Source organism: Festucalex cinctus, unplaced genomic scaffold (genome assembly GCF_051991245.1).
Source record: "Festucalex cinctus isolate MCC-2025b unplaced genomic scaffold, RoL_Fcin_1.0 HiC_scaffold_126, whole genome shotgun sequence".
Lineage (NCBI taxonomy): Eukaryota > Metazoa > Chordata > Actinopteri > Syngnathiformes > Syngnathidae > Festucalex > Festucalex cinctus.
Window position 1 is genome coordinate 66250 of NW_027520373.1, and position 25852 is coordinate 92101.

Sequence of the window (25852 nt, forward strand, 5' to 3'; positions counted from 1 at the left end):
GTAACGACCAATCATGGCTCAGTTTGCTGACCAAACCCGGAAACAGATGAGACATGATTGGTCGTAAACTTATTTCCTCAGCACAGGTGATGTCATTTTCAGTCGACAGCACATTGCAAAATTAATTTTTAAAGATATTAATTGTATATAAAAGATAATGAAGTTAGCAAATTCATTCTGGACAAAATATTAATTTTTTTATGCTGAAAATGGCTCAATGAGTCAATTATGCCTTTAAGTTCAGAAGACTCACTTTATAGTAAACTGTTTGCCCATTTTTAATTTGTGTATTTAGAGAGCATAAAGGTTGCTTGCAAATGTCCCCATTGTTAGATTAAATTAGGATGATCTTGCTTTGATTTAGCCTTGATTGGTTTGGTAGACTTCCTCTGAAATAACATTTTCTCTGACTTCATAAAAGAGAGGCTATGGGTTTTTTTTGGGGTTTTTTTTGTATCCCTTTAACAAGTTTGACTATTTGCAAAACAGACAGATTTCATAGGAAAAAGTATCCACACTTAATTATAATTTTTTTGTAGTTCAATTTTACTTATAAATAATGTTCTGAGAATATATATATATATATATATATATATATATATATATATATATATATATATATATATATATATATATATATATATATATATATACATACACATACCACTAAATGTCCGCAGACCACACTTTGAGAAACCAACCTTAGCAACAGTAAAGAATAACTTATTTTGTTATTATTATTTTTTTTAATTTTGCCTACAAGCTCCACCAACGGGTGAAGTGTAGTTGACTTAAACCCAGACAGCCGGTCATTACTGTGCCTTTAAAGTCTTTTGTTTATTTGTAGGTCAGACTGAGGTCATCAGATCAAACAGCGTCTGTCCTCTGCAAATGTTGCGTTCACGTGTGAAGGAATTCCCCTCCACTGTATGCAAGAATTATATGATGTGCGCACTTTAGACCAATTGGACATCCTGATTGTTAACTCGAGTGGAAAGGGTCAGGCCAACCCTATAAATCTCCTCATAGGAGAGTCCCCCCCCCCCCCCCCCTTTTTTTTTTTTCCTGTAGTGAATAGTTTATTGCGTTCTCAGTCAAATTTACGATTCTGGTCCACTAAGGGGCCCAAAAAAAAAAAAAAAAAAATCACATTAAAAGATGTAAAAGGCCATGTATTGCGCACGGGAAACTACTATTAGCACGACCATATCAATATGATAGTACTGAAGAGGAGTGTTTGTTTTTTTTTTTTTTATTACAGCCATTCATGGGAGACAACTACTGTGATGCAGTAAACAACAGAGCCTTCTGTAACTATGATGGAGGAGACTGCTGCCAATCCACTGTCAAGACCAAGAAGGTTAGACGCACCATTGTACGGCACATGAACTCGGTTTCCTTTTTTTTTTCGATTACATGTTGCCATTGGCAAGCCTTTACCACCGTAAATAATATAAAGTACTTATGAAAGATAAATATATTGGAGGCAATATGTTAAATGAGAACTGTTATGCCCATAAATCCTCGTCCTGGATCCCTCTGGAGTCATTTTGCCTTATTGATGGTTGCCAAAACTCATTATCAATACCATACTGGCACTTTAAGAAGCCTCTGAGTTCATACCCTGTCTGCAACAAAAGTTCACTTTCCGTCCCCTGGGTACGGTTTGGAACGGTAAATCCTGATCTCAACTTCTTTCCACCGCAGGGTGTGTAGGCGAGATGACGCTAGTCTCGTCAGCTACCAGCTACGTAAATTGTGTGACATCATAGCAGAGAGACACAGCGTGACCCCATGACACTATTACATCCACTCTACTGTACTGTGATGGGTTTTCTGTTATTTTACAAACTTTTGCAACGTTTGATAACAGAAACAAAAAATTGCACACCATAGCAAACTATACTCGGTTAAACAATGAATTCTACCAGTCGAGGTACTTCAATTGTAAGCAGCATTTTTGTCATGCCCACCTTTCAGCGAGTGTTTTATGATGCGAAGCCTTGTAAAAATACACGGACTGAGAAGGACCGGCTGTACTGACCCGGACCGGCTTCAGTCATTGTTCAGCCCATGTATTTTTTTCGAGGCTTCGTGTCGCACTCGCCGAAAATGCGGAAGCACTCGTTGAAAGGTGGGCATCTGTCAATGACAGACCAATGTAACAATGGTTTTACCTCTGTAAGTAGTAATTCCATTGGCACCTCCAAGGTCAACCACAGTTCGTTCCATTGACACGAGTCGAAGTCATAACCTCGTTACAATGGTCTGCATGACTTAACAGACGCAATCACTGGGATGCTATTGATCATCTCTGAATCTCATGACACTGAAGTACACACTACCACTGGACAAAAGTTGCTTGGATTTGATCTTTTCTGGTCTATCTATGTATTTTTGACTGTGCTTGTTATCATTAGTCTCACATGTGAGCTGCAGCCTATCCCAGCTGACTTCTGGCAGGAGGTTGGGTACACCCTGGTCACCAGCCAGTTAAATGCCACACATTAGTCAAACCCATCCAAACCTGTGTTCACACCTATGGACAAATCACAGTCTTCAATGAGTCAACATACTTGTGTTTGGAATGTGGAAGGAATCTGGAAAACTTTCAAACTCACAAACCATTCACTGTACCTTCCAATGGATTGTTTCACTCCAGAAAAAATGTAGTGCAAAAAGCCAAAGGAAAGGGTAACACATGTAGAGCAAATCCTTTCATACTGGCTTAATTGAACTTTTTGGTGCAAATGAACGTCACGGTACCACTGCGTCAAATTGGATTCTTGGAAACAGTCAATAATCCTGAACATATGTTGGGACCATCCATTGATGGTTCAGGTTTTGACTGGTAGCTGACTTTGTTTCTAGCTGCGGTTGTAGCATTGAGAACTGTGAACATTCCTTTGCATTCCATGTTATTCCCCACATTCATAAACACTCAACATTTTCTCGACATTTAGGCAGTTGTTAACGTTTTTGCGGTTGGCTGCATATGGCAAAGCGCTCGGTTCTTGTGGTAGCAGCACTCTTTAGTGTAGCAACGGGCTTTGTCTGGATCACACTTAGCAGTCGTTGGCAAATGGCATGATTGGAAGTGTAGTTCAGCTTCTGCGCTGCAACATCTGCTTCTCTGGTTTGGCCTCTCCTTCTGAAATTGGCAAGGGTCTGTAGTTGTACTCCTGGCATATCCATCTGTATGTCTGGCTGCATTTATACAGCAGTCTATGCGTCTCCCTGGATAGTTCACTGTGTCTGACTAGGAAGCCTCTTTATTGCCTCTGGTGAATTAGGATGTACAGGGAACATCTTGCGCTTTTGCTGCAGTACAATCAAACATCTCAGAGCTGCGGGGCCACTTCACAAGCAGTGCTTGTAACTGCTTCCTAATTTTTGGTATTGGACTGATAGTATTGCCTTTCAATGGGAGCAAGATTTTGAAACAGCAGTGATTACATCGTTTCCAGAAATATCAAGAATAATGAAAGAAATGTAAAGACGTATAATTGGATCATAAAGATGCATACTTGTGTCATAACTGACAAAATATGTCAGTGAAACACTTGGTTCAGGCATACTGACACAGTGAGTTATTACGGAATAAGCGTTTCCAAATCATTCTCACAGGTGTTCTACCTGGCATTTTTTGGAGACAACAGTCTGTTTTTTTTTCCCCCTTTCTCTAAAGGGTGCCATCTCAGAAAGCGCGCCAATGATGCCTTCATCGCCCTTCAGGAATGGATGGTAGATTGAGGAAGGCTTTTTGTTCATATGGGTTCCAAGGGATAAAGGAATTGACCTATCAGTAAGATCTGTCCACCTTAGATACTGTTGACAAGTCTGTCTGTCAATCTTTACAGAAACTATGTGCCACTTCCAGTACCTGCACTCTCTGGAGAAATACCCAATATTTGTTTATGGGGGTGGGAGGGAACAAGATTGATAGTAGCGGGCAGAAGGACGAAGGCTACAACATACAGATCACAGAGAACTACCACATTGCTTGACACAATAGTAAGGATCTGGCTAGCTCTCCATTTACTATCACAGTCACATAAAAGGTCAGAAGAAAACAGGCCTATGCAAAAATTGCAACCAGGAGCAACTTTCTAGAATCTTGGTCTGCCCTTTTGAGCATTTTCATGGTCTACATGCAATCATAACCTGCAATTTAAAAAGGTCCGTTTTTCAGATGGTAGAAGACGAGGGGGTATTCCATGTTTTTCTTCGATCACTTTGCAAATATCCATTGTTAAATGTTCGCTAGAAGCATGGACGCCGACTGCAGTCTCTTTACTATAGGCTTTTAGTTGTTTGCTTAGCTCTTGCTAAGCCCTTGTTTCCTCTTGCAATCCGAATGCGAAAGGTGATATACCGTACTGCTGAATGTCAAGGCAAGACCATTTTAATGCTAAGTACGCCTCATTTAAAGTCCAAAAAAGCCACAGAAAACAAGTGTTATGACGAAGTTTTGAGGCAGAACCAAGCCGCTGGCTCCGAAGTGCACCTTCATCCGAATTGTGTCGTAACGTCAAAAACACAGACTGTGCCAGCCGACTCAAACACTGAAAGTGTGCCAAGTCAAATATTTTTTATATATATATACCAAGAAGTCAGTGTAATGTATGCCGATTTGCATGTGAATTTTCGCTTAGAGGCAAATTTTTCGAGGACGTGGAAGAAGGCGAGTCGCCAGCAGAAGCATTACAAGAGCACGAACGCCCCCATAAAGCGATTGGCTGGAAAACTATTGTGAGGCTTAGTCCAAGCCACTTTGTTTGATTTTTATTTATTTTTTTCTTAGTCAGTGTACACTCAGTATGGGCGGCTAACAGATCATGAGGAAATATTCCTGGATTTAACAAAACATGTATTGGATTACAATCGCTGACTCCCCCTTTGGGTTCTGGATGACTTGTTGTGTATTATTCCACCCCCAGGAGCTTTGAGGGTGCAAGGTCTAGCTGCATGTAAGGTCACCTCTGGATCTAGCGTTAATAGTTGCAAGCTGTCAGTTGGATTTGGAGAGGATGAGAGTAGGCAAGCGTAAAGAGTAATGCCTTTTGAGGGTTGCCTGCAAACACCCCCCCACCCCCGTTTTTTTTTTTTTTTTTTTTTTTTTTTGTAGACCCCCTCCCTTCACATCCCAATTTTGGAAGAAATTCCTCTCTTGGATGTTTGACGCAGTATGGAGAGGGCAGCAATTATATAGTTATATGGCTTGGCCCCTCTAAAACAACTTTTGCTAAATGAGACTATATGTTTTTCTGTCTGCTTTGGTGGTCGGCTCTTGAGTTGTCTCCCAGTCTCTCAGCGCTGTTTACAGCTCCGCGTCTGGCACAGAAACCCTCAATACGCGATTTGTAATGTGTCATGACTGATGTTTGTGTCCAAGCTGATGGTCCACCATTGCCAGCACTGACCACCTCACTTTTTCTTGCGCTCTCTGCCGCAGATTATAATTTAAACCATTTCATACATCGGTTAGAGGCAGAGATGTTCTGAAGTGTGCTTTTGAAATATGTTTGCCTTCACTTAAGTATTAAATATGTTCATTTGGGAAGTGTTTGAGGTCAACAGCCCCTCAATAGTTGTGTTTCGCCAGTGGTATTCACTTTTACTTTCCTGCCTTCTCATGATTTTGTCAGGCTACTGCAATCCCCTGTAATTGCCAACAATTGAATAAACAGCATCTTGCCATAACTAACTCGAATGCCAACTCTGGTGGTTGAGGGCATTTAAGTAGGATGGGACTTAGGGATAATGTGAAGGGGGATTTAGGTTTTTCTCCACAGCTGAGCAAAGGTAGTTGTGTGTGGACAAACTGCCCTCTGTTTGTTCGTGATTTTGGCAGTTTGCTGATGTTAAGTGCTAGCACTTATGTAGCCAAACAAAGTTAGTTTTTTTTGTTTGTTTGTTTGTTTTTCTTTTGCTCTAGGGCTGCTATTTCTACATCCCAATAAGTTGAAAGATTTCAATTTCTGTCCTTTAAAAGTGTTTGTCACATGTAATGTTCTGAAGTTATCATAAAACTTTACCTTATGCAGTACAAACTTCCGTTTACTTGACTCCACTTGGCTGAGTGTCGGTTGTTTGATTTTTCAACTTCCAAACAGCACAGCTGGCAACTGTGAAAACAGTGCTACGTTGAAGGCATTAGTTGGAACAGGATACAAACAAACACGGACTAAGCAAACAACAATAAAAGCCAAGTAAATGTGACGATTAGCCACGGTGGGGAGGTAAGTTTTATCCCAGAGAAGACCGAGGGCCATTGCAGCAAAGCAGAGACTCGCGATGCTTTGAGCTAAGCCACAGTAGCCGTCTAAAGCCGCGTTCCGACTGCAACCACATCTGATTCCAATCTCTCAAATCCGATTTTTAGGGCTGACTCTCAATACTGTTTTTAGCAAGTGTCCAAATCGGATCTGGCCCTGTTCAGAATGCACCTCATTATTGGCCCATCTGACAGTTTGCTGGAGCAATGACATCGGAACGGTCATCTGAACTTACTTCACTAGTTTTGCACAATAATCCAGGTGGTAGATAACCTGACATCATTTTTCTACCTCATATCCTGTCTCTTAGCATTTATTTATTTTTTTTCAAAAATAAGTTTAAAAAAAAAATCAGATAAAGATGACAACATATACAAATATTTTCCACGTTCTCTGATTATTCCATTCAAACCATACTTAGGGATTGTGGTTCACATAGTTTACTTTTTATGCAGCTGGTCTTGAATTAGATCCCTCTCAATGTCTCTCATACGATCGCTCTGTGACTGACGAGTGGTCGTATTTCATCCATCAGTAGAAAAGATGGATGGGGAAGCCATTGGCTGATTGGTGACTCACTGGCCCACTCACATTTACCCTGCTGATCGGCTGGCAATCAATCCAGGTTGTATTCCGTCTAAGTTAACCGGGATCGAGATCAGCATATTTTGTTTTGTCGTGCATGACGTACATTTGTGCGTAAAACGTACTTGGCCACTATCTGCACACCTGGAAATGTATTGTGATTGTGTGGTTGCTTGTGTTGGATTAGCACCCTTGACACTGTGTCCTTGCCTTGCCCTTGAAACAGCATTTGTGAAAATCTGCAAGCATATCATTCAACAGAGACTAAAGCTGCCTTTGATAAAGTCCAGTCGAGTTGGAGCACGACACTAGCCTTACATACCTTCCACCCTCCGAGCAATGACTGACACACACACACAGTGAACTGAAATGAGAGGGACACTGTGTTATTTTGACCTGTACCAGAGATGGAAGGATGAGGCTCTGACAAGGTCAACAACCACCAGAAAGTCTTTCATGTAGCGCTTACTGGGTGTCCCCCACTGCGCCCCAACCCCCAGGCCTCCCTCTCGCCCTGGGATATGGGGCCTGAGGCCCACAAGGCCAGTCAGCCATTTCCCAGCCGCCCTGAAGAGAGACCCTCAAGTCAGGGCCAGATGTGGCAGCTGGCCCCCGCCACCTTTAAGGTCAAGGTCAAAGGAAAACAGTTCAAATCTGCCACCCACCGTCATTTGAAAGATACAGAAGTAAACTTTGGATGGAAGATAAGCCTTGGATGGAAAGCGAGGTGAAGTGGGAGTGTGTTGTGAGTAGGAATAGAAAGATAAACCAAAGTGAGACGTTAACTAAACTGAAGCCGGGAGCTCTTGGCCTCGTACGAGAACACACCACACGCCGTTGACAGCTGTTTCTGATGTGTGCCCGGCCCTCCGGTCTTGTAAAAATCATCCCATGCAGGCGTCGTTTTTTTTAGGCGTGTACAGGGCACTGCCCACTCTGTCCACCTGGCCCTCACATGAAGAACAGCCCATACTCACAAACATCTTCTTTTATACACCATTTCAAAGAGAGCGTAAGCACTCATTCACTTTCTCACTCGAGTTAACCCAGGTTGGGCTAAGGTGCAAACATACTGCATACATTTATTTGTAAACTATATTACACAAGTCTTGTTCTTATAAGAATTCAGTACAACTTAGGATGAAATGTAATGCAAATCAACATTTACTTGACTATTTAAATTTTTTTATTTGACAGTTTCTAATTTTATACATATGTTGATTGCATTTATTGCAATGCCATTTTGTAATAAATAAATAAATAAATAAATAAATAAATAAATAAATAAATAAAATACTTTGAAGTAATTGCACTCACTAAAAGAAAAACTTGTAGTATTACTTGAAAAGCAAAATAATTTTGTACCAAATACTTTTGTTTGAGAAAAGTTTTTTTTTTTTTACTAATTTTGTGCAATTCACTCAAACACCTTCATATATATTTGTCGTGCATGTCATTCAAAATCTCCAATTAATAAGCCGACTCACTGACCTGCATGATACAGTCAGCCATTTTCGCTGCTGTGTTGAAGAAGCTAAAAAAGAAAAAAAAAAAAGTGCATTTCCTCTGCATTACCATGCATAAAAGCCACTTGTTCAAGCCACCATATGAACAGCATAAAATGTAAATTGAATGACAATGTTTTTGGAGGATCCATTAGACATACTGTAAGTGCACTTCATCCATCCATCCATTTTTTTTTAACTGCTTATTCCTCACAAGGGTCGTGGGGGTGCTGGCTTCGCACCCTGAACTAGTTGGCAGCCAATCGCAGAAGTGCACTTCAAATGAACTGTTAACAGTTCTTGTGAAGAAAAAAAAAATACAATAAAGTGTAATTACACATCGACTACAGTAGGTGGCAGTGGCACTCGTTGTCAGGGACTGCGCAAGGTGTACTTCCAACAATTTTATAGACAAATCATAGTATTTATAGTTACAGCGGATAGTTGAAAGGTTGCAAGTTATTTTCTTCGACATGATGTGTAACAAAAGACCAAGTCAATTTTATTTCATATTTTCAATTCACTAAAAAGAGCGGCCAGTCAGCTTTCATTAATGACACCTGAACTAAAAAAACACCCCAAACTCTACGGTGTGTCAGGCTGGATTAGTCTTATTTAAAAGTCCATATTGCATACTGAGAACCATTGTATAAAAAAAGTTCACAACCACTTAACCTCTAATAAGAAAAAGTGATGCTGGCAGCAGACCCCCACAGATTATGCTGATAAGTCACTTTTTTTTTTTTTTTTTTTTTTTTTTTTTTTTTTTTTTTTCACTGACGTGCCCTCAGTGTACTGTTTGCCTTTGCATGACTTGGACCACATGTGTTCTTGGTTTGGCTGAGGAGCAGGGGGACACACTTTGTATACCCAAACAGCTGAAGCTCATTTGGGGCGAGAGGCTGGCTACATAATGGACTGGTCGTGCGCCAGTCGCAGGGCACATATAGTAGTGATGTGTCGGTCACGAACGAATCGAGTCTCATGAACGGCTCTTCAACGTGAACAATGGGAACCGAGTCTTTATCGAGAGCCGAGAGACAATCTACTGTCTAGCTGTCACTATAGTCAAAACATCGCTGGTGCATTGTACACATGCACTGGTCCATGTATGTAAAGTATTGTACACTACACATTTATATTCTTATGTTCGATATTCTTATGTTCTAAGAGAATAAAACTTCATTGGATGTTATTTTTTTTAGACTATTCCAAAAAAAAAAAAAAAAAAAAAAAAGCCAGTCTTTTGAACGACTCTTTTACGTGAACGGCTCCCCTGAAAGATCCAAAAGTCCCATCACTAACATATAGACACCTATTCACACTCAACACCTAACTAAACCAGAGTGCCCAGAGAAAACACATGGTAGCGTGAGATTAACGTTGCATAAATGTCAAATTGGAACCCCAAACCGCAGAACTGTGAGGCAGACATGCTAACTTCTACTTACTGACTTGCAACAAAATGGGAAAATGGTTTACTTCCATTCATTTGACACAGTTCTACACCATGATTGGTGTTTTTCCAATTGCAAAAGCATGGACTACCAGGTACTACCAAGCCAATGCCACTGCTGTTCTTGTCTCCTCTTGGACAAAATCGGTCTCTTTGGCCACATAACTGAGACTGTTAGTGTGTCTCATTCCAAACAATGCCTTCAATGTGGGGTGGATTTTGTAGTTTGGTGGAAAAACCCAAAGTCGAGATGGATAGGTACTGTGCTGTGGAAAATTCCTGTCCGCTGGGTGACCAAATCCCAAGTAAGTTAGGTTAAAATAGTAGTGTCTAGCTAGAAATGTACAGGGAGAAGAGACTTTAAATGCTTATGGTCAACAGTCCAGATCAACGGTGTGTATAGTCAGGAAGTAAAAAAACTATCAAAGCAGGTGGGCTTGGGTGACGGAAAGTGTCAGATGTGTTGTGTGATAAAAAGCCATTTCTTAATTTGTGTCCTTGTCCATTCTTACATCCTTGTGATCTTGTGAAATGCCATCAGTCGTGGCCCAAGTACTGCTCCCACTGAAAACACGAACAAACCAAGAACGCACGGAATACCCGTATGTCGTTCTTGTCAGATAACTTAAACCAAGGATGTGTCAGTTGGACACTTGTAAAGGCCTGGCAAAGAGACTTGTGTTCTTAGAAAGAACATCCTCACATACGTTCTTCGGAAGACCGTTCTTGGCGATTTCACAAGACCGTACTCTGCGTTCTTCATAATGACAAACAGCCGCAGTCTCTCCGAGGATGAAGAGGAACGTTTATAAGTCAGTGGTGACGTACAGATTAGCGACAGTGTCAATGAAGAATCTCCATGAACCAGATCTGGAGGTGTCGGAAATGAAGATGTTGACCTTTTCTTTAAGAGTCACCAGGATGGATAAGATTAGAAATGAGTTTATCAGAGGGTCAGCGAAGGTTAGATGTTTTGGGGAAAAGTTACCGTCTTAGATGGTTTGGACATGTCCAAAGGAGCGATAGCAAGTATATCAGTAGAAAAGCAATGAGATTGGAGCTTCTGGGAAAGAGAGTAAGAAGAAGACCTAAAAGAAAATGAGAAGAAGTCTAGCTAGAAATGCCACAAAATAATAAGAAAACACCTAACCTGAGCTCAGACTGTTGCCGTGTCTTAGGTCTAGATGCTGCGGTATTGTCCTCCACCTTCTCCATTTTGCCACAGCGGTTCATTTAACATTGGATGAAATCTGTCTCTTTAACATGCAATGAACTACATGAATTTGTTATTTTTTTTCACTTCTGCTCAGGTGATTCCATTCCCCATGTCCTGCAACATACGAAACGAGTGCTCCTGTCGGGATCCGAACGCCACCGAGAACAAAAGTGAAGAGAAGGTCCATTCCCTGGGGTGACCAAACCAATGAAGGAAATCGGGGCGAGAGGGGGCCTCTGCTCAACATCCCAAGACCCTTTGCTCCAGACCCACACCAAGAGTTGCCGAGGCGGGACCCCCGCACCCCTCTCGATCTTCATCCTCCATTTTCCTGCACATGCTGCTTTAACAGGCATACCTCTCCATCCTCGCAACCCCTCTGCCTCCACATCATGAAAAGATCGAGAAAAGACGACGGGACTCACGAGACGCCACTGAAAACTTCATCGTTCAACTAAAAGGAAAGTCGCCTCACAGTCTCATCAGAATGAAGCAACATTGAGAGAATTGTGGGAAGAAGAAAAAAAGCGAAATCCTAGGCAGGCCGAGGTACTGTAGCATGCCTTTTGTTCAGTGTCTAGTTTAGTGCCCTAGCTCGACAATTACACGATGAAAACAATTCCAAATGTACAAGTTCAGTGTGGGAGGTTGGAGGACGGTTGTTGGATCAATAATTATAAATATGAAGGAAATGAAGACACATGTTTCTCAGACACGTTTTGAAGGCATGAGGTTTTGGCACGAGTGGTCAGACATTGTGTATCTGTTTTTTAATTACAGTCACATGTTTCTTCATCGGCACATCAGAGGTTAGAACTCGCTTGGTGGGGAACGAAACAGTCTCATTTGCACTCCGCAGATTCCGCACACAATAACCGACATGAAATACTCAAATAGTCACAAAAACTATCAAGTCATTATCCTGCAACCGCAAAAACAATATTTCCGTGCAGCATCTTTTTTTGGTTGTTGTTTAAGCAAATCTTGGAATACAGCATCCGTGTGGCCTCTGCTACTGCATCTGCTGCTACTTGACATATTTGTATTGTAATATCCTCAAGGGGAGGCAGGCCATTTACAGCTTTTTTCTGCGGTTCGCGCACATTCACATGTTCAGGGGGAATGTTTTACAACCTTACAAAAATTGGATTGGAGTTTGACTTAAAGGGACTTAAATCAATACAGTGTGTATTATTTAGTGCCATCTAGTGGTCAACTAATAGAATGCAAAAATTTTGAATAACGCGCACTAGGGTGCCCCAGAGAGGCCACACTTCGCGAGGCTACCACCAAGGGTAGTTAATTTGAGTGAGCGATATTCAGAGCAGCCAGGCTACCAATAACTAGCTGGAGCAACTAACAAAAGCAGCTAGCGAAAACTAGCTGGAGCAGCTTACAAGAGTGGCTAGCAAGAAATAGCTGCAGCGGCTAACAACAGTGGGTAGCAAGAACTAACTGGAGCAGCTAACAAGAGCAAGTAGCAAAAACTAGCTGGAGCAGCAAACAAAAGTGGCTAGCAAGAACTACCTGGAGAGGCTAACAAGAGTAGCAAGCGGGAGAAGCTAGCAAAAGCTAGCGAGACCAAAGCAGAGGGAGACAAACGGTGGGAGCCCGAATCACGGGACTCAGCGATGAGCACCTGCAAGCCCCAGCTTGGAAGGTAACTGGCGGTCAACCCATTGGGTCCAAGGCTAACTACATTTGCGAATTTCTGCTCCTTAGGGTAAGATGGTGGCGAAACATGTTGGTGTGGTGCGACCTATGTAATATAATTAGCGATTACTATATGATTATATAAGGAAAAAATGTACGTTGATGTGATAGAACATTTTTTTTTACATATTCAAATTAATAGTGGGTTTGTAAAGTGAATTAATTAATTTGTTCACCACTACATGGCGTTAAAACTACACACTTTCCCTTTAATGAGTTTAGTTTTAGTCTTAGCTACTAAAAACAAACAAAAAAACAAAAAATGCAGCCAAAAGCGATAACGTAACATTCGTGCTAACAAAATAGCATAATGTTTTGACTGGATGAAAGCAATCGACACTAACTAAATTAGGTGATGTAATGTACACAAATATTGACAATATTTTCCATCTAAAGAAAAAAACAAACACTCACTGCATTATGATCCTTTGCTTTTGTATTCGCAGAACTTCTTCCCCACCAATTCACCTTTCGCTAAGACCTGCCCCATCCCGTTAGTTCAGTCCATCAACATTCTGCTTCATCTTTCACATTGAACTTTAATTACGTTTAAACTTCCTGATAATCTTTTTTTCTCAGGAACAGCAATAATGGGTCTGGGTCACTTTGACCCAGGGCATGCTGAATAATCTAAACATGTCAGAAATGTAAAAAAAAAAATGCCATGAATCTTTAAACAACCATCTTTTTGCAATTGCAAAAACGTGAAAGTTTCTAACTGGGAAACGAAACAAATATTTTATTTACCTGGTCAATTTGACCCGCAACATAAACGCATTGTTGTGTCAAAGCCTGTTCTTGGCTGTGATTGTCCAGGCTTAGCGAAAGGGTAAATTAACCTCATTCTGTTCTGGCGTTTCATTAAACACATGTAAGCACAAAAAGTGCTGCCGCTGCCCCGCTGCTTGGCTTATCAGCCCGTGTTTTTGTTAGGTTATGGTCACAGCGTGACTAAGTTCTCATTGGACTCGCGTAAGGCTGCTATAGCATTCCTCACCATCCTGATTAGTCGGGTATCATCATTCACACACAACAGGCAAAGTGGCAATGTAAGACTGATGGCGTTGTACAGCCAGTTGGACAAGGACATAAGACACACGGTCGCGAGGTATTATTTTCTATCAAAAACATACAAATTAATATTTTGTAAATATTAATTCTCAGTAGAGGGGAACATGTCTCATATATTTGATTTTTTTACCAAATGTCATACTCAATTAGTGTGTAATAATGACCTCAGTTACTGCACTTTTTAGGTTGCCATGTAAGAAAAAAAAAAATGTATGTCTTTCCAAAAAAAAAAAAAAAAAAGTCTAGAAGCTGCTATTGTCCAAATGGTGATCTGAGACAAACTGTATGATATTTGGTCCGTTTGCTCCCTGTGTGTTGCTTTGACATGACCTTTTCCCCTTACCTTTTCCCAATCTTGCTTTGCATATTGCTACAGAAATCAAATCCGGCCCAGTGCATATTCAGTGGAACCTCCAAAGTCGAACACAAACCATTCCAAACAATTTTACCTCCTGTTCTGGTGCCAAACTATCGGCCTCATAAGACATTAAGTTTTTCTACATTTAATATGGTCCTCTTGAAAAAAAAATAAAAAATACATTATATACCCAGGCCATTAGATGCTCACTGAGCTGAAGCCTTGTGACGTTTCCCAACGTCTGCACAAAAATATTTTGTGCAGTGTTTCGGTTTGCTCGATGTTGGAGGTTGTGCATTTGCATTTGCATTTGCACTACAGTTGCATTTCAATTGGGAAGTCAAGTCAAAAATTCTCTTTACAATATGTTCTATGTGACCCCCCCACTCATTTAAACATTGTATTCTGATTAATATTTCAATTGTTAACTAATTAAGCAGCAAAATCCACCTCTTTTTAGCCATCTTTGACTCCTGCTGTCCACTGAAATTGACATCACAATTGCTCAGGTAACAACCAATCACGGCTCACCTGTTTTCTGAGTTTGGCCATTCGCAAGCTGAGCAATGATTGGTCGTAACCTTGAGCCTTTAGGCATTATGATGCCATTTTCAGTTGATAGCAAGTGGCAAAATGGCCGCCCCCTGAGATTGATAAAAACAGTTGCATTTTGCTGCCTAATTAATTAATTAATCAGAATACTGTTTACACTTGTGAGGCTCAGGCAACATACTGTAATGACATATCACAGTTGACTCAACTGCATGATCAAGAAACTAATAGCTCAATGTCAAAAGAGAAGGGAAACCTAAATGAAGAAATCACAATTATTATTATTTTTCAATGATTGTAAGAATGTTAAAAAAAAGGCTACATTATCTTCAAAGACTGCATTTAACAGAAGACCTGTATTATCTTGGTATTATTATACAGAGTACTCTGGTTGCAGCTGTTTTACACAGAACTGTATCCAGTGGGGGTGGGCTCAATCTCTAAGTCCTGCTTCTCCATTTTGATGACATCCGCCACTCAGCTCCATTCCTGCTATATTTGAATGGTCCATCCATTCTGTTGTTTTGACTCACAATGACGTGTATCATAAGTCCACGCCTGGCTCCAAAGGCTGCAGAATAAGAATGGACATTAGTTTGGAGAAGGTACCCCGCAAAGTACCCCGTCGTCCACCGAGCGATTCACGCAAGGAAGGGACATCACCTCGATACTGTCGTCATCACAGGATCCCTCACTGTACCTCATGCCTGTAATGTTTGCTGCTTCAATATATAGATATATATTATTTTATTGATTTTTTATTTTTTTTTGCTTCTCATACCGATGGTGTACATAGTAGAACTATTTATTGAGAGTATTATACTTTTTTAAGTTATATTTAATGTCCATGTAAGTTATTTTTTACATTGTTCACCCATCATTTTCATTGGAATCTGGCAACCCCTCTGCCCCCAAACACAAACGTTTTTTGGGTTTTTTTAACTCTTAAAGGTGGAGAAAACCCAAACCTGTCTTTACAATCTGTTCTATGCAGCCTCACTCATTTAAACACGGTATTCTGATTAATATTGTGTTTTTGGAATATGAATTAAGCAATAAAATCCACCCGTTTTTTTAATCCATTTCGGGGGCGGCCATTTTGCCACTTGCTGTCGACTGAAAATGACATCACAGCGATTGTTCGGAAATGCACTCCTAGCGCGCATGGGTTCAGTTCGACCATTCGCAAGCTGAATTCAGAGTGGCTTTTTCTTAAGGTGGTGGTTGTTAGGCTTGCTAACATTGACATTAGCTAGCTGTGTGTGCTAACAAGTTGACGACTACTGAGCCAAGTTGCTATACTGTAACCACAACAAATTACCGGTAGTAATCTTGCTAACACTAAAACTGGTGTGTTCGGAAATTAATGGGAGCAGAGCGCACTTTCAGTGCCCATAGTTGCTAAGAGCTCAGGTAACGACCAGTCACGACTCAGCTTGCAAACGTCACGTCGCCTCGCCAAACTCACACAACAGGTGAGGTGTGATTGTTTATTACCTGAGCCCTAAACAACTGTGATGTCACTTGCAGTCGACATTAATCCCGCCTTCATGTGCTACGGGAAAGATGGACCTTACCACTCGGACGACTAATTACGCCTGAGTTCTGTTCATGTGCTTTTGTGGTTGTAGCGACAAAATACACAGAGCAGCTTTGCTCATAAAACTGGACAATTACGCAAATAATGTGTTATGTGCTGCAGGTTGGATCCCAAAGCGCAGACACAAATAAGATTTTAACGATTTATTCACATCGGGAGGCGTGGAATAAACTTGACTAGATGAGATGCAACCAGAGCTGCACACAGGAACAGAGGTAATAATCCGACAAACACTTCTCAGAATGCTACTACAGACAGTGAATCGATCTGATTGGTTGTGACTAAGTAAAGGATTAAATATTGACATTACAAAGTTCATGACATCACAGCATAAAACCAGTTGAAACAGCACGTGGAATTCTGTACTCGACATGTGCTATTTATTTACCATAATTTCGTGAAGGCAGCATAAGTCACAAAATGGTCGCCCCCTGACATGGATAAAAACAGGTGGATTTTGCTGATTAACTCATATTCCATAAACACAATATTAATCAGAATATCACGTTTCAACTAGTGGGGCTGCATTGAACATTTTGTATTAAAAAAAAAAAAAACTTTTGACACCGCTTGTTTCACATATGTGAAACGTTAAATAACAGAATGTAATTATTTTCAACTCTTTTTGTTTGCCTATGGGGAAATTTAACATCTGTAGTGGTATAACAACTATGATGTATGAACATTACTGACAAGAAGGTACTTTTGTCAGACTCTAAGGTACCTATTTTGAGTTAGAAAAAAATAACTTGTTTTTTGTTTGATGGCTGAAAGTGAGCTATGCTATGTTTAAAATACAACAAAAAAAAAGTTTTTTTTTCTATATGGAAAACAAAAGTCCTGATTCACCCGTTTTGTTTTTTAATTGTACATTTTCACATAGGTCAATTTGACCCATAGCATAACAGGAGGGTACTTTTAAGGGTACCCCTGAATGGTTGGATAAAGTCGTTTTTTTTTTTTTTTTTTTTTTTTCTGAGCGCGGTGCAGGGTGTTCTTGGATGCAGATAAAAAGGTGTGTGATTGAGGTGAGGCTCGGGACCGGCATGGGCTGCTTTTCCTGGCCTGGTCGGCTATTTGGCCAGGTGTGAAAATGTGTACTCACAGGGGCCGGACCCCGTTGCCCCCACGGCGGCGGCCAGTGCTCGACTGGCAACGCGACACGTAAGCCGCGGGGGCCTCCAAAGTGAGTCAGATTTTCTCAGGGCGGCCGTCCCGAGCCCCCCCGCCTAAACCCCGCACCGCCCACCTCCTATTCCTTTGACACACTGCCTCATCTGTCACTGTCAGCTCGTGCGGCACAGGGCGGCCAGTGTGGGAGCTGCTTAAAAAAAAAAAAAAAAAAATGAGAGAGGAAGTTTGGGCAGCTTCAAGACGCGTTTGAAGTGCGGGCTGAAGGAACGCACTTCTCCTTGGCCCAGCGCCTGGCTTATCACATACACTAATATGTTTGGAGGTGCGCTCGCTCCCCTGACAGGCTTTGATATCGCTCCATTTATACCAACAGATACCACTTTGTTTTTTTTCGCATGCCAAAAAATGGTCAAGTACGACAAAGAAGTCGAGGAATGTTTGAAGCCCCCTCAGATCATAAAATACTGATGTGCCATCTTGTTGAAGACATTTTTATTTGTGTATTGTAACACATGAAGTACCTCTCACAGGCCTCCGGTTCTAGACTTAGTCCACTTTTTGTCTCCCTCAATAAAGGTGACTTGTCCTTTTGTTTATTTTTTATTTGAAAGTATATATATAGAAAAACAAGTGTATTTGCATATTACGTGGATATCTAGTGGTATTACTGCAATGTTTCGTACCCGGTTGCTCAACAAATATATTTTAAGATGTAAATAGTAATATTATATGATGATTGTATTTGCAAAACCAATGTACTAACTGTTCGGGAGTAGCTCTTGGATGGATTTTTATCCTAACTATTATACAAAAGATGTTGTCTATTGTGTCAAAGTATCGCCCGCAAAACACAGAGGAAAAAAAAAAAATGAAAAAAACAAACAAACAAACAAGATGCTTTGCCACGCCCACTCGCAGTTAGCATTTTTTTGTTTTGTTTTGTTTGTCTATAATGGCTCTGTGGAAGTACTGTTGTCAGCTTTCTAGACCATCAATTATATCCAGTGAGTCATATTTATTTGACGTCCAAATGAATGGAACCCGAATGATCACTTCTGGGTCGAAATGGAACCTCAGTAGCAACTCAGTTGCTTTTTTTTTTTTTTTTTTTTTAAATGAATTATTATTATGCATTTAAATGTTTGTTTCAGGCACCAGCCAGTAACTTTTTTTTTTTCTTTGCCCTCACTTTGGACTGTATGAGTCAGATATGCCTTTAGGTCTCCACCAACACTGTAAAGGAAGCTGTCGGTCGTCTGTCCGATGGCTTCCAAGCGCTTTGGTTTCTTTTTTTTTACAGTATGCACTTTTTCAGGCACATATACAACCGGTTGGACTTTTTATGTTTTTCCGTGGATGTTTGTCCTTGTTTTCTTCACAGTTGCAATTATCTCTCATTTTTTGGTGCTCTGGTACATGGCAAAAACATGTCAGAACTGTACTATATTTTCATAAGGAAGAGTCATAAAGTTGAGTATCATGTTGATTTTTTTTTTTTTCACTGTCATTTATTGTGTAGAAATAAAACACTGGTTAAAGTGAGATGGTTAATGGGTGATCATTATTTATTTATGTTTTACACACATTAACCCAAGGTTATCCTAGTCATATTTTTAATGCGGGAAAGTGTTTGGAATATATTTTTTGTTTTTTATACTAAATTTAAAATGGGTAAAATTTTGACATATAACAAAAAAAAGACAAATATGACAAAAATTTCAAACAAATCCAATCAGAAAAGTTGCATTCTTAATGATCAAGTCGTGATTTCTATTATTATTATTACTATTATTATTATTATTATTATTATTATTATTATTATTAATTAATTAATTTATTTAGTTAGTTATTTTTAAGGAGTTGGAGCATCTATGAATGATATAATAATATAATTTTGAGGTGTATAATGGTTTAAATTTTAATATTTGCACCTTTTTATTTTAAAATTACAAATTTAATAAATCTTGTTTGGTCCAAAAAGAACTTGCACAATTATAATGTTTCAATGAAATTTAATTCTCTTAATATTTTTAAATGTTTAAACATTTTCTTGTTTTTTTTTTTCAACATTTGATGTCATGAGGACGTCTTCAAAAAAATCTAACCACTGCACACGTTCATCCTCCTCTTTTTATAATCAGTTGCATAATTTTAAATGGGGAAAAAAAAATGACCCTAATAGTTTGTCATGAAATATTCCGAATGTCATGCGCAAACATTTATTAAATGCTTTATTTTAATGCATGTAGTTATGTTTATTGCTCAAAAACAACCTGTGATACCTTGAATGTAACCATCCGCTTTCAGCTAAGGGTTCGTTTGCTGTCAAAATAAATAGTATGATTAAGCTGCGATTTTTTTTTTTGTGATTAATTAATTAGTTAAGGCTCTAATTTTGACAGCACTGGTATAAATGTACAGTAATTAAACTTAATGAGAAGAAGATCAGTGACGAAACTTCTATGTCACGTAAACATCGCCGACGAGCGCTGAACTTGCAGAATTCCGATATTCGTGGGTGGTTGCGACGATATCACCGATACGTGGAAACGAGAGTGTTGTTCCTGGCGCGCCCCTTGACGGCCGTGGCCTAATTCCGTGAGAATGAACATCAAGCTACTGATTTTTAAAAGTGGCCCTTAATGTTGCATGACTGGAAAGAAACGAGACGGGGAGCTTAAAGGAATCGTTTTGCGGAGGGGAGGTGGAAAAAGAAACTGCTTTCCCGGCAGCTCACGCACGCAGGGAGGCATAGCCAGCCACCTTTTTTGCTTAATGATATCAATTAGAGAGTCCAAGTGCTCTGTTAGTTCAGGAGCTAATGTAAACATTTGCCCTATGGATTGTGCTAACTGCGGAGAAATTTGATTTGATTGCGTTCCCGCAGATCATCTTCTTCACACGTTCATTCATTGACCTCTTCACACGCCAAGGTTGCAAAGCATCTTGTTTACAGGCTGACCTTTTGTACGGAAGTCTGCACCCATCGGTCAAGGTTGTAAATCTGAGCTGGGTCGACCAAACCATAAAAGTTGATAAATACTGCGGTCGAGCGCTTTAAGGCCAAACCGTGACTATTACACTTTGGCCTTACTGCTATGTGACAGCTCATGTAATTATCTAATTTTAATAGAGCGCTTACTTGTTCCCGAGTTAAAAAGCCAGGAACATTTGAAGAAAGACTGACAAAAGTCTGAAAAAAGGGGTGGTCTGGGGAGTTTTGAAGCAAAGAACATAGCGTAGTAGTGGACATTTAGAGTACATCACAGTCAAGAGGATTTGGGTTCAAATCTCAACTTGTGTGTTCTCTTCGTGATTGAGTGGTTTTGTGCACCTAGAACAGAAATGTTACAGCTTTAACCACAACCCAAATGAAGATGGATGGATGGATGGACAACGTACTGAATCGGCCCCCATAACCTCAAATAAACTCTTTCCACAAATTAGTCGCCAGGTTTGTCATCCACTTGGGATAAGTTAACATTCTTGATCAGCAAAAACAAAACAAAAAAAATCAAGTATTTCTGTGTCACTGTTCGAAGAATAAAAAAAAAAAAAATGATAGTATCAGGATTACCTGTTTGACATTATTAAACACGAGACAAAAAGGAGGGAAGACAGTTCAGGGCTCGCGAGGACAGAGGAGAGGAACTGACTGACACAATTCACTCCTGCACTCTCTAAAGATTCCTCTCCTCACCCTCTCTATTTAATTGGTTTGTTTTTTATTTGGTTTGCTTCAGTTAAAACAGTCTTGACTGTGAAGTGCTGTGAAGAAATAGTTGTCCTCTTCTCAAATTCTTTTTTTTTTTTTTTTGCATAGTTTCCTGTTTGATGATTTAAATCATCAAACAAATGCAAATATCAGACAAACATAGCCAAATAATTTAATTTTTAAATGTGTATTAAAGAAAAAAAATATATTAAAAAAAAACATCTGTGGCTTATCACATTGTCTTTTATTTAAAGCTGAGTTCCTTTTCACTTACTGTATCCAAGCCAATACCTCCAGATCTATCCAATAAAGAAATCAATTAAATAGAGTCTGTCTGACAAAAAGTTGCTCAAAAGACAACAATATGCTACGATCCAAAGAAATTCAAGCACAGATGAGAAATAATAAAACTTTAGGACTCCAACAAATCACAGTTAATGGAGAGTAACATGGAACCATAGTAAACATTCCCAGGAGCGACCAGCCTACAAAAATGACCCCAAAGGAGCACAATGACGACTCATCCGGGAGCTCGCAAAGGAACCCACGACAGCATCTCAAGAACTGGAGACCTCCCTCGTCCCACTTAAGGCCAGTATTCATGACTCAACAATAAGGAAGTGAGTGGGCAAAACCACTGCTGACCAAAAAGAATATAAAGGCTCATCTTACTCATATAAAAACATCAAAATAATTTCCAAGCCTTCTGGGAGGATATTCTATGGACTGACGAGACGAAAGTTGAGCCTTTCTGAATGTACGGTTTTAGGGCTGCTTTGCTTTCCAGGACCTGTACGACTTGCTGTGTATGAATGCTGCTCTTTACCAGAAAATCCTGAGGGAGAATTTTCGGAAGTCCACTTGGGTTCGGAAGCATAACATGCAATTTGTCGCATGTTGCATTGAAGCTTACCTTCAATGACATTTTCCGAACAAATCCACCAAAATCGCCACCTTTTCTTCTCTGTTTGATTCACACAACAGTAAACTAAGCTTTGTAGCTAACCAAAACAGCAGCACCTACTAAAGCACAAAGTCAAGAGTGGAGTCAAGGAGACGACATCCCGCACGCGATCTAAATATTCCAAATCAATAAAAGAGCAATGTTTTTGTTATCTTGCTTCCAATGCCGCTTTTAAATTAGATTGCCTACCTAATTCCTGGAAAAATAACGAGGCAAAATAAACAAAACATAATCAATGCATCAAATGTTGGCAATAGAATGTGACAGACGTTTATAACATTCCAATTGCACATTTTCAGTCGTCCTTCGCTGTCATTGGAGAAATATGTGCTACAGCTCATTGGTTTTGAAGTCGTGAATGCAATTGGTTTTGGATGTGGGTGTTCCAACATATGTTAGTACTTTTTTGGAGGCCAAGTATCAACAAGCACTTCTTCGGTTTCTCCTGATAGGAGGGCAGCGCGCCGCAAGACTGGGCCAGGGAAGCTTTGACGGCTTGGGTTTCAAATAAGGGGCTGTAAAGCTGCGGTATTACGTTGAAAAGGACGTTTCATGCTGAATTACATTCGAATGTACACTGCTTAATAAACGTATCAGTCAACCACCTGTCATGCGACGACAAGAGGCCAGCCAGGTTCCTAGCTTAGTTCTCTCCAATTAATGACAGATTTTTACAAATGTTTTTATTACAAATTAGTTTTTTTTTGTTTTGTTTTTTTTAATGGTGACATTTGAGGTTCACGGATTTTTTTTTTTTTGCCCATTTGTTTCATGCAGTTTGTAAAATACCAACAGCTCTCTGGCTAAGGCTATGTGGTCGTCTGCAATGGATTTGAAACCTTCAAAAATCAGCAGGCACAACTTTATCTGCCCAGAGGCATAGTTTGCTATTAGGCAAGGCAAGGCAATTGCTTGGGGCCCCTAAGCTAGCATGGGCCCCCAGAGGGCCAACAGATTTGACACAAACCACAATACTTCACATAAGCAGTGCAGCAATGAAACTTGACCGTCTCAAATTTCCTGAGTCAGGTGTTTGATTTTTCTTAAAAAAAAAAAAAAAATCCCTGAGAAAGGTGTTTTATTTTTCTTAAAAAACTAACAACAACCAAGTATAGTAAGTAGTGATGTTCCGATACCGATACTGGTATCAGCAGAGGTGCCGATACTGCATTAAAACTGTGGTATCGGTATCGGTGAGTACTCCCAAGTAACATGCCGATACCATTACTTCCAACGCTAATATAGGATTTTGGATGCAGTATCTTGTGTCTTGCTGGTGCACGACATTCAATGGGATGTGACTTGTTCACTGACGATCTAAGATATCCTATTGGCCCTTGAATGCTCTGAACAGAAGCTCGGAACAGGACAGCTTTTTCATGTTGAGGAAAAAAAAAAAAACCTTAAGTATCGGTATGGTATCGGTACCGGCCGATACTGCAAAGCTGGGTATCGGTATTGGGGGCCAAATAAAGATATCAGAACAACACTAATTGTCATGTTTTGGTTTTGTGGGGGTGGGATTTTGTTTTCTTTTGGTTATTTGTCATGTATTCCTTGTCTCTTCCCTTGTCCCGTTATGTCTAACCACGTCCACCTGAGTGTGTCTTCCCTTCCCAGTGTGTTGACCAATCAGCTCCCCAAGCCTCTTGTATCTTGCCCAGGTGTCTGTTGTTTTCTCATTACCATGTATATTTAGTTACCCTGCTTTCTTTCAGCTGTTGCTGTCCCTGTTATCCCATGTTTCCCATGCCATGCCTTGTTGCCCTCGTGTTTTGGTCATTAGTTTGTTTTTGACCTTGTTAATTTGTATTTTTCCATAGTTCCTGGTTTACTTTTTTTTTTTTTTATTAAATATCCTTTTTACGTGCATCCCTGCCTTGCCCTGTTTTTGTTGCCCCCTGCATTTGGGTCCTGCCTCGGACACCTCGCCTCGTTTTTTTTTTAAATAAAAAACTGACCACGTATAGTAAGGCTTTTTTTTTTTTAAATAAAAAAAAAACGACCATGTATAGTAAGGCGTTTTTTATTTTTTTTTTAAAAAACGACCATGTATAGTAAGGTGTTTTTTATTTTGTTAAAAAAACGACCATGTATAGTAAGGCGTTTTTTATTTTGTTAAAAAAAAACGACCATGTATAGTAAGCCGTTTTTTATTTTGTTAAAAAAACGACCATGTATAGTAAGGCGTTTTTTATTTGATTAAAAAAACGACCATGTATACGAAGTCATTTTTTATTTGATTAAAAAAACGACCATGTATAGTAAGGCGTTTTTTATTTTGTTAAAAAAACGACCATGTATAGTAAGGCATTTTTTATTTGATTAAAAAAACGACCATGTATAGTAAGGCGTTTTTTATTTTGTTAAAAAAACGACCATGTATAGTAAGGCGTTTTTTATTTTGTTAAAAAAAAAACGACCATGTATAGTAAGGCATTTTTTATTTTGTTAAAAAAACGACCATGTATAGTAAGGCGTTTTTTATTTTGTTAAAAAAACGACCATGTATAGTAAGGCGTTTTTTATTTGATTAAAAAAACGACCATGTATACGAAGTCGTTTTTTATTTGATTAAAAAACGACCATGTATAGTAAGGCGTTTTTTATTTTGTTAAAAAAACGACCATGTATAGTAAGGCGTTTTTTATTTTGTTAAAGAAACGACCATGTATAGTAAGGCATTTTTTATTTGATTAAAAAAACGACCATGTATCGTAAGGCGTTCTTTATTTTGTTAAAAAAAAACGACAATGTATAGTAAGGCGTTTTTTATTTTGTTAAATAATTTTTTTATTTGATTAAAAAAACGACCATGTATAGTAAGGCGTTTTTTATTTTGTTAAAAAAACGACCATGTACAGTAAGGCCTTTTTTATTTTGTTAAAAAAACGACCATGTATAGTAAGGCGTTTTTTATTTGATTAAAAAAACGACCATGTAGTAAGGCGTTTTTTATTTGATTAAAAAAACGACCATGTATAGTAAGGCGTTTTTTATTTTGTTAAAAAAAAATGACCATGTATAGTAAGGCGTTTTTTATTTTGTTAAAAAAAAAGACCATGTATAGTAAGGCGTTTTTTATTTTGTTAAAAAAAACGACCATGTATAGTAAGCCATTTTTTATTTGATTAAAAAAACGACCATGTATAGTAAGGCGTTTATTTGATTAAAAAAACGACCATGTATAGTAAGGCATTTTTTATTTGATTGAAAAAACGACCATGTATAGTAAGGCGTTTTTTATTTTTTGTTAAAAAAACGACCATGTGTAGTAAGGCGTTTTTTATTTTGTTAAAAAAAACGACCATGTATAGTAAGGTGTTTTTTATTTGATTAAAAAACCGACCATGTATAGTAAGGCGTTTTTTATTTTGTTAAAAAAACGACCATGTATAGTAAGGCGTTTTTTATTTTGTTAAAAAAACGACCATGTATAGTAAGGCGTTTTTTATTTGATTAAAAAAACGACCATGTATAGTAAGGTGTATTTTATTTTGTTAAAAAAACGACCATGTATAGTAAGGCGTTTTTTATTTTGTTAAAAAAACGACCATGTATAGTAAGGCGTTTTTTATTTGATTAAAAAAATGACCATGTATAGTAAGGCGTTTTTTTTTCACCTAAAAAAACGACCATGTCTAGTCAGGCGTTTTTTATTTGATTAAAAAAACAACCATGTATAGTAAGGCATTTTTTATTTGA

General features: G+C 39.1%; 1 protein-coding gene across 1 annotated transcript in view; it reads left to right on the top strand.

Annotated features, from left to right (window-relative positions):
- Positions 1 to 19010, top strand: part of LOC144011493 (pappalysin-1-like) — an 84946-nt gene extending 65936 nt beyond the window's left edge. Inside the window, exons 21-22 of the mRNA XM_077511597.1 lie at positions 1262 to 1360; positions 11135 to 19010. Of these exons, the coding sequence (XP_077367723.1) occupies positions 1262 to 1360; positions 11135 to 11239 (204 nt within the window). The 3' untranslated portion in view covers positions 11240 to 19010. The remainder of the gene's footprint in view (positions 1 to 1261; positions 1361 to 11134) is intronic.
- Positions 19011 to 25852: the final 6842 nt, after the last annotated feature.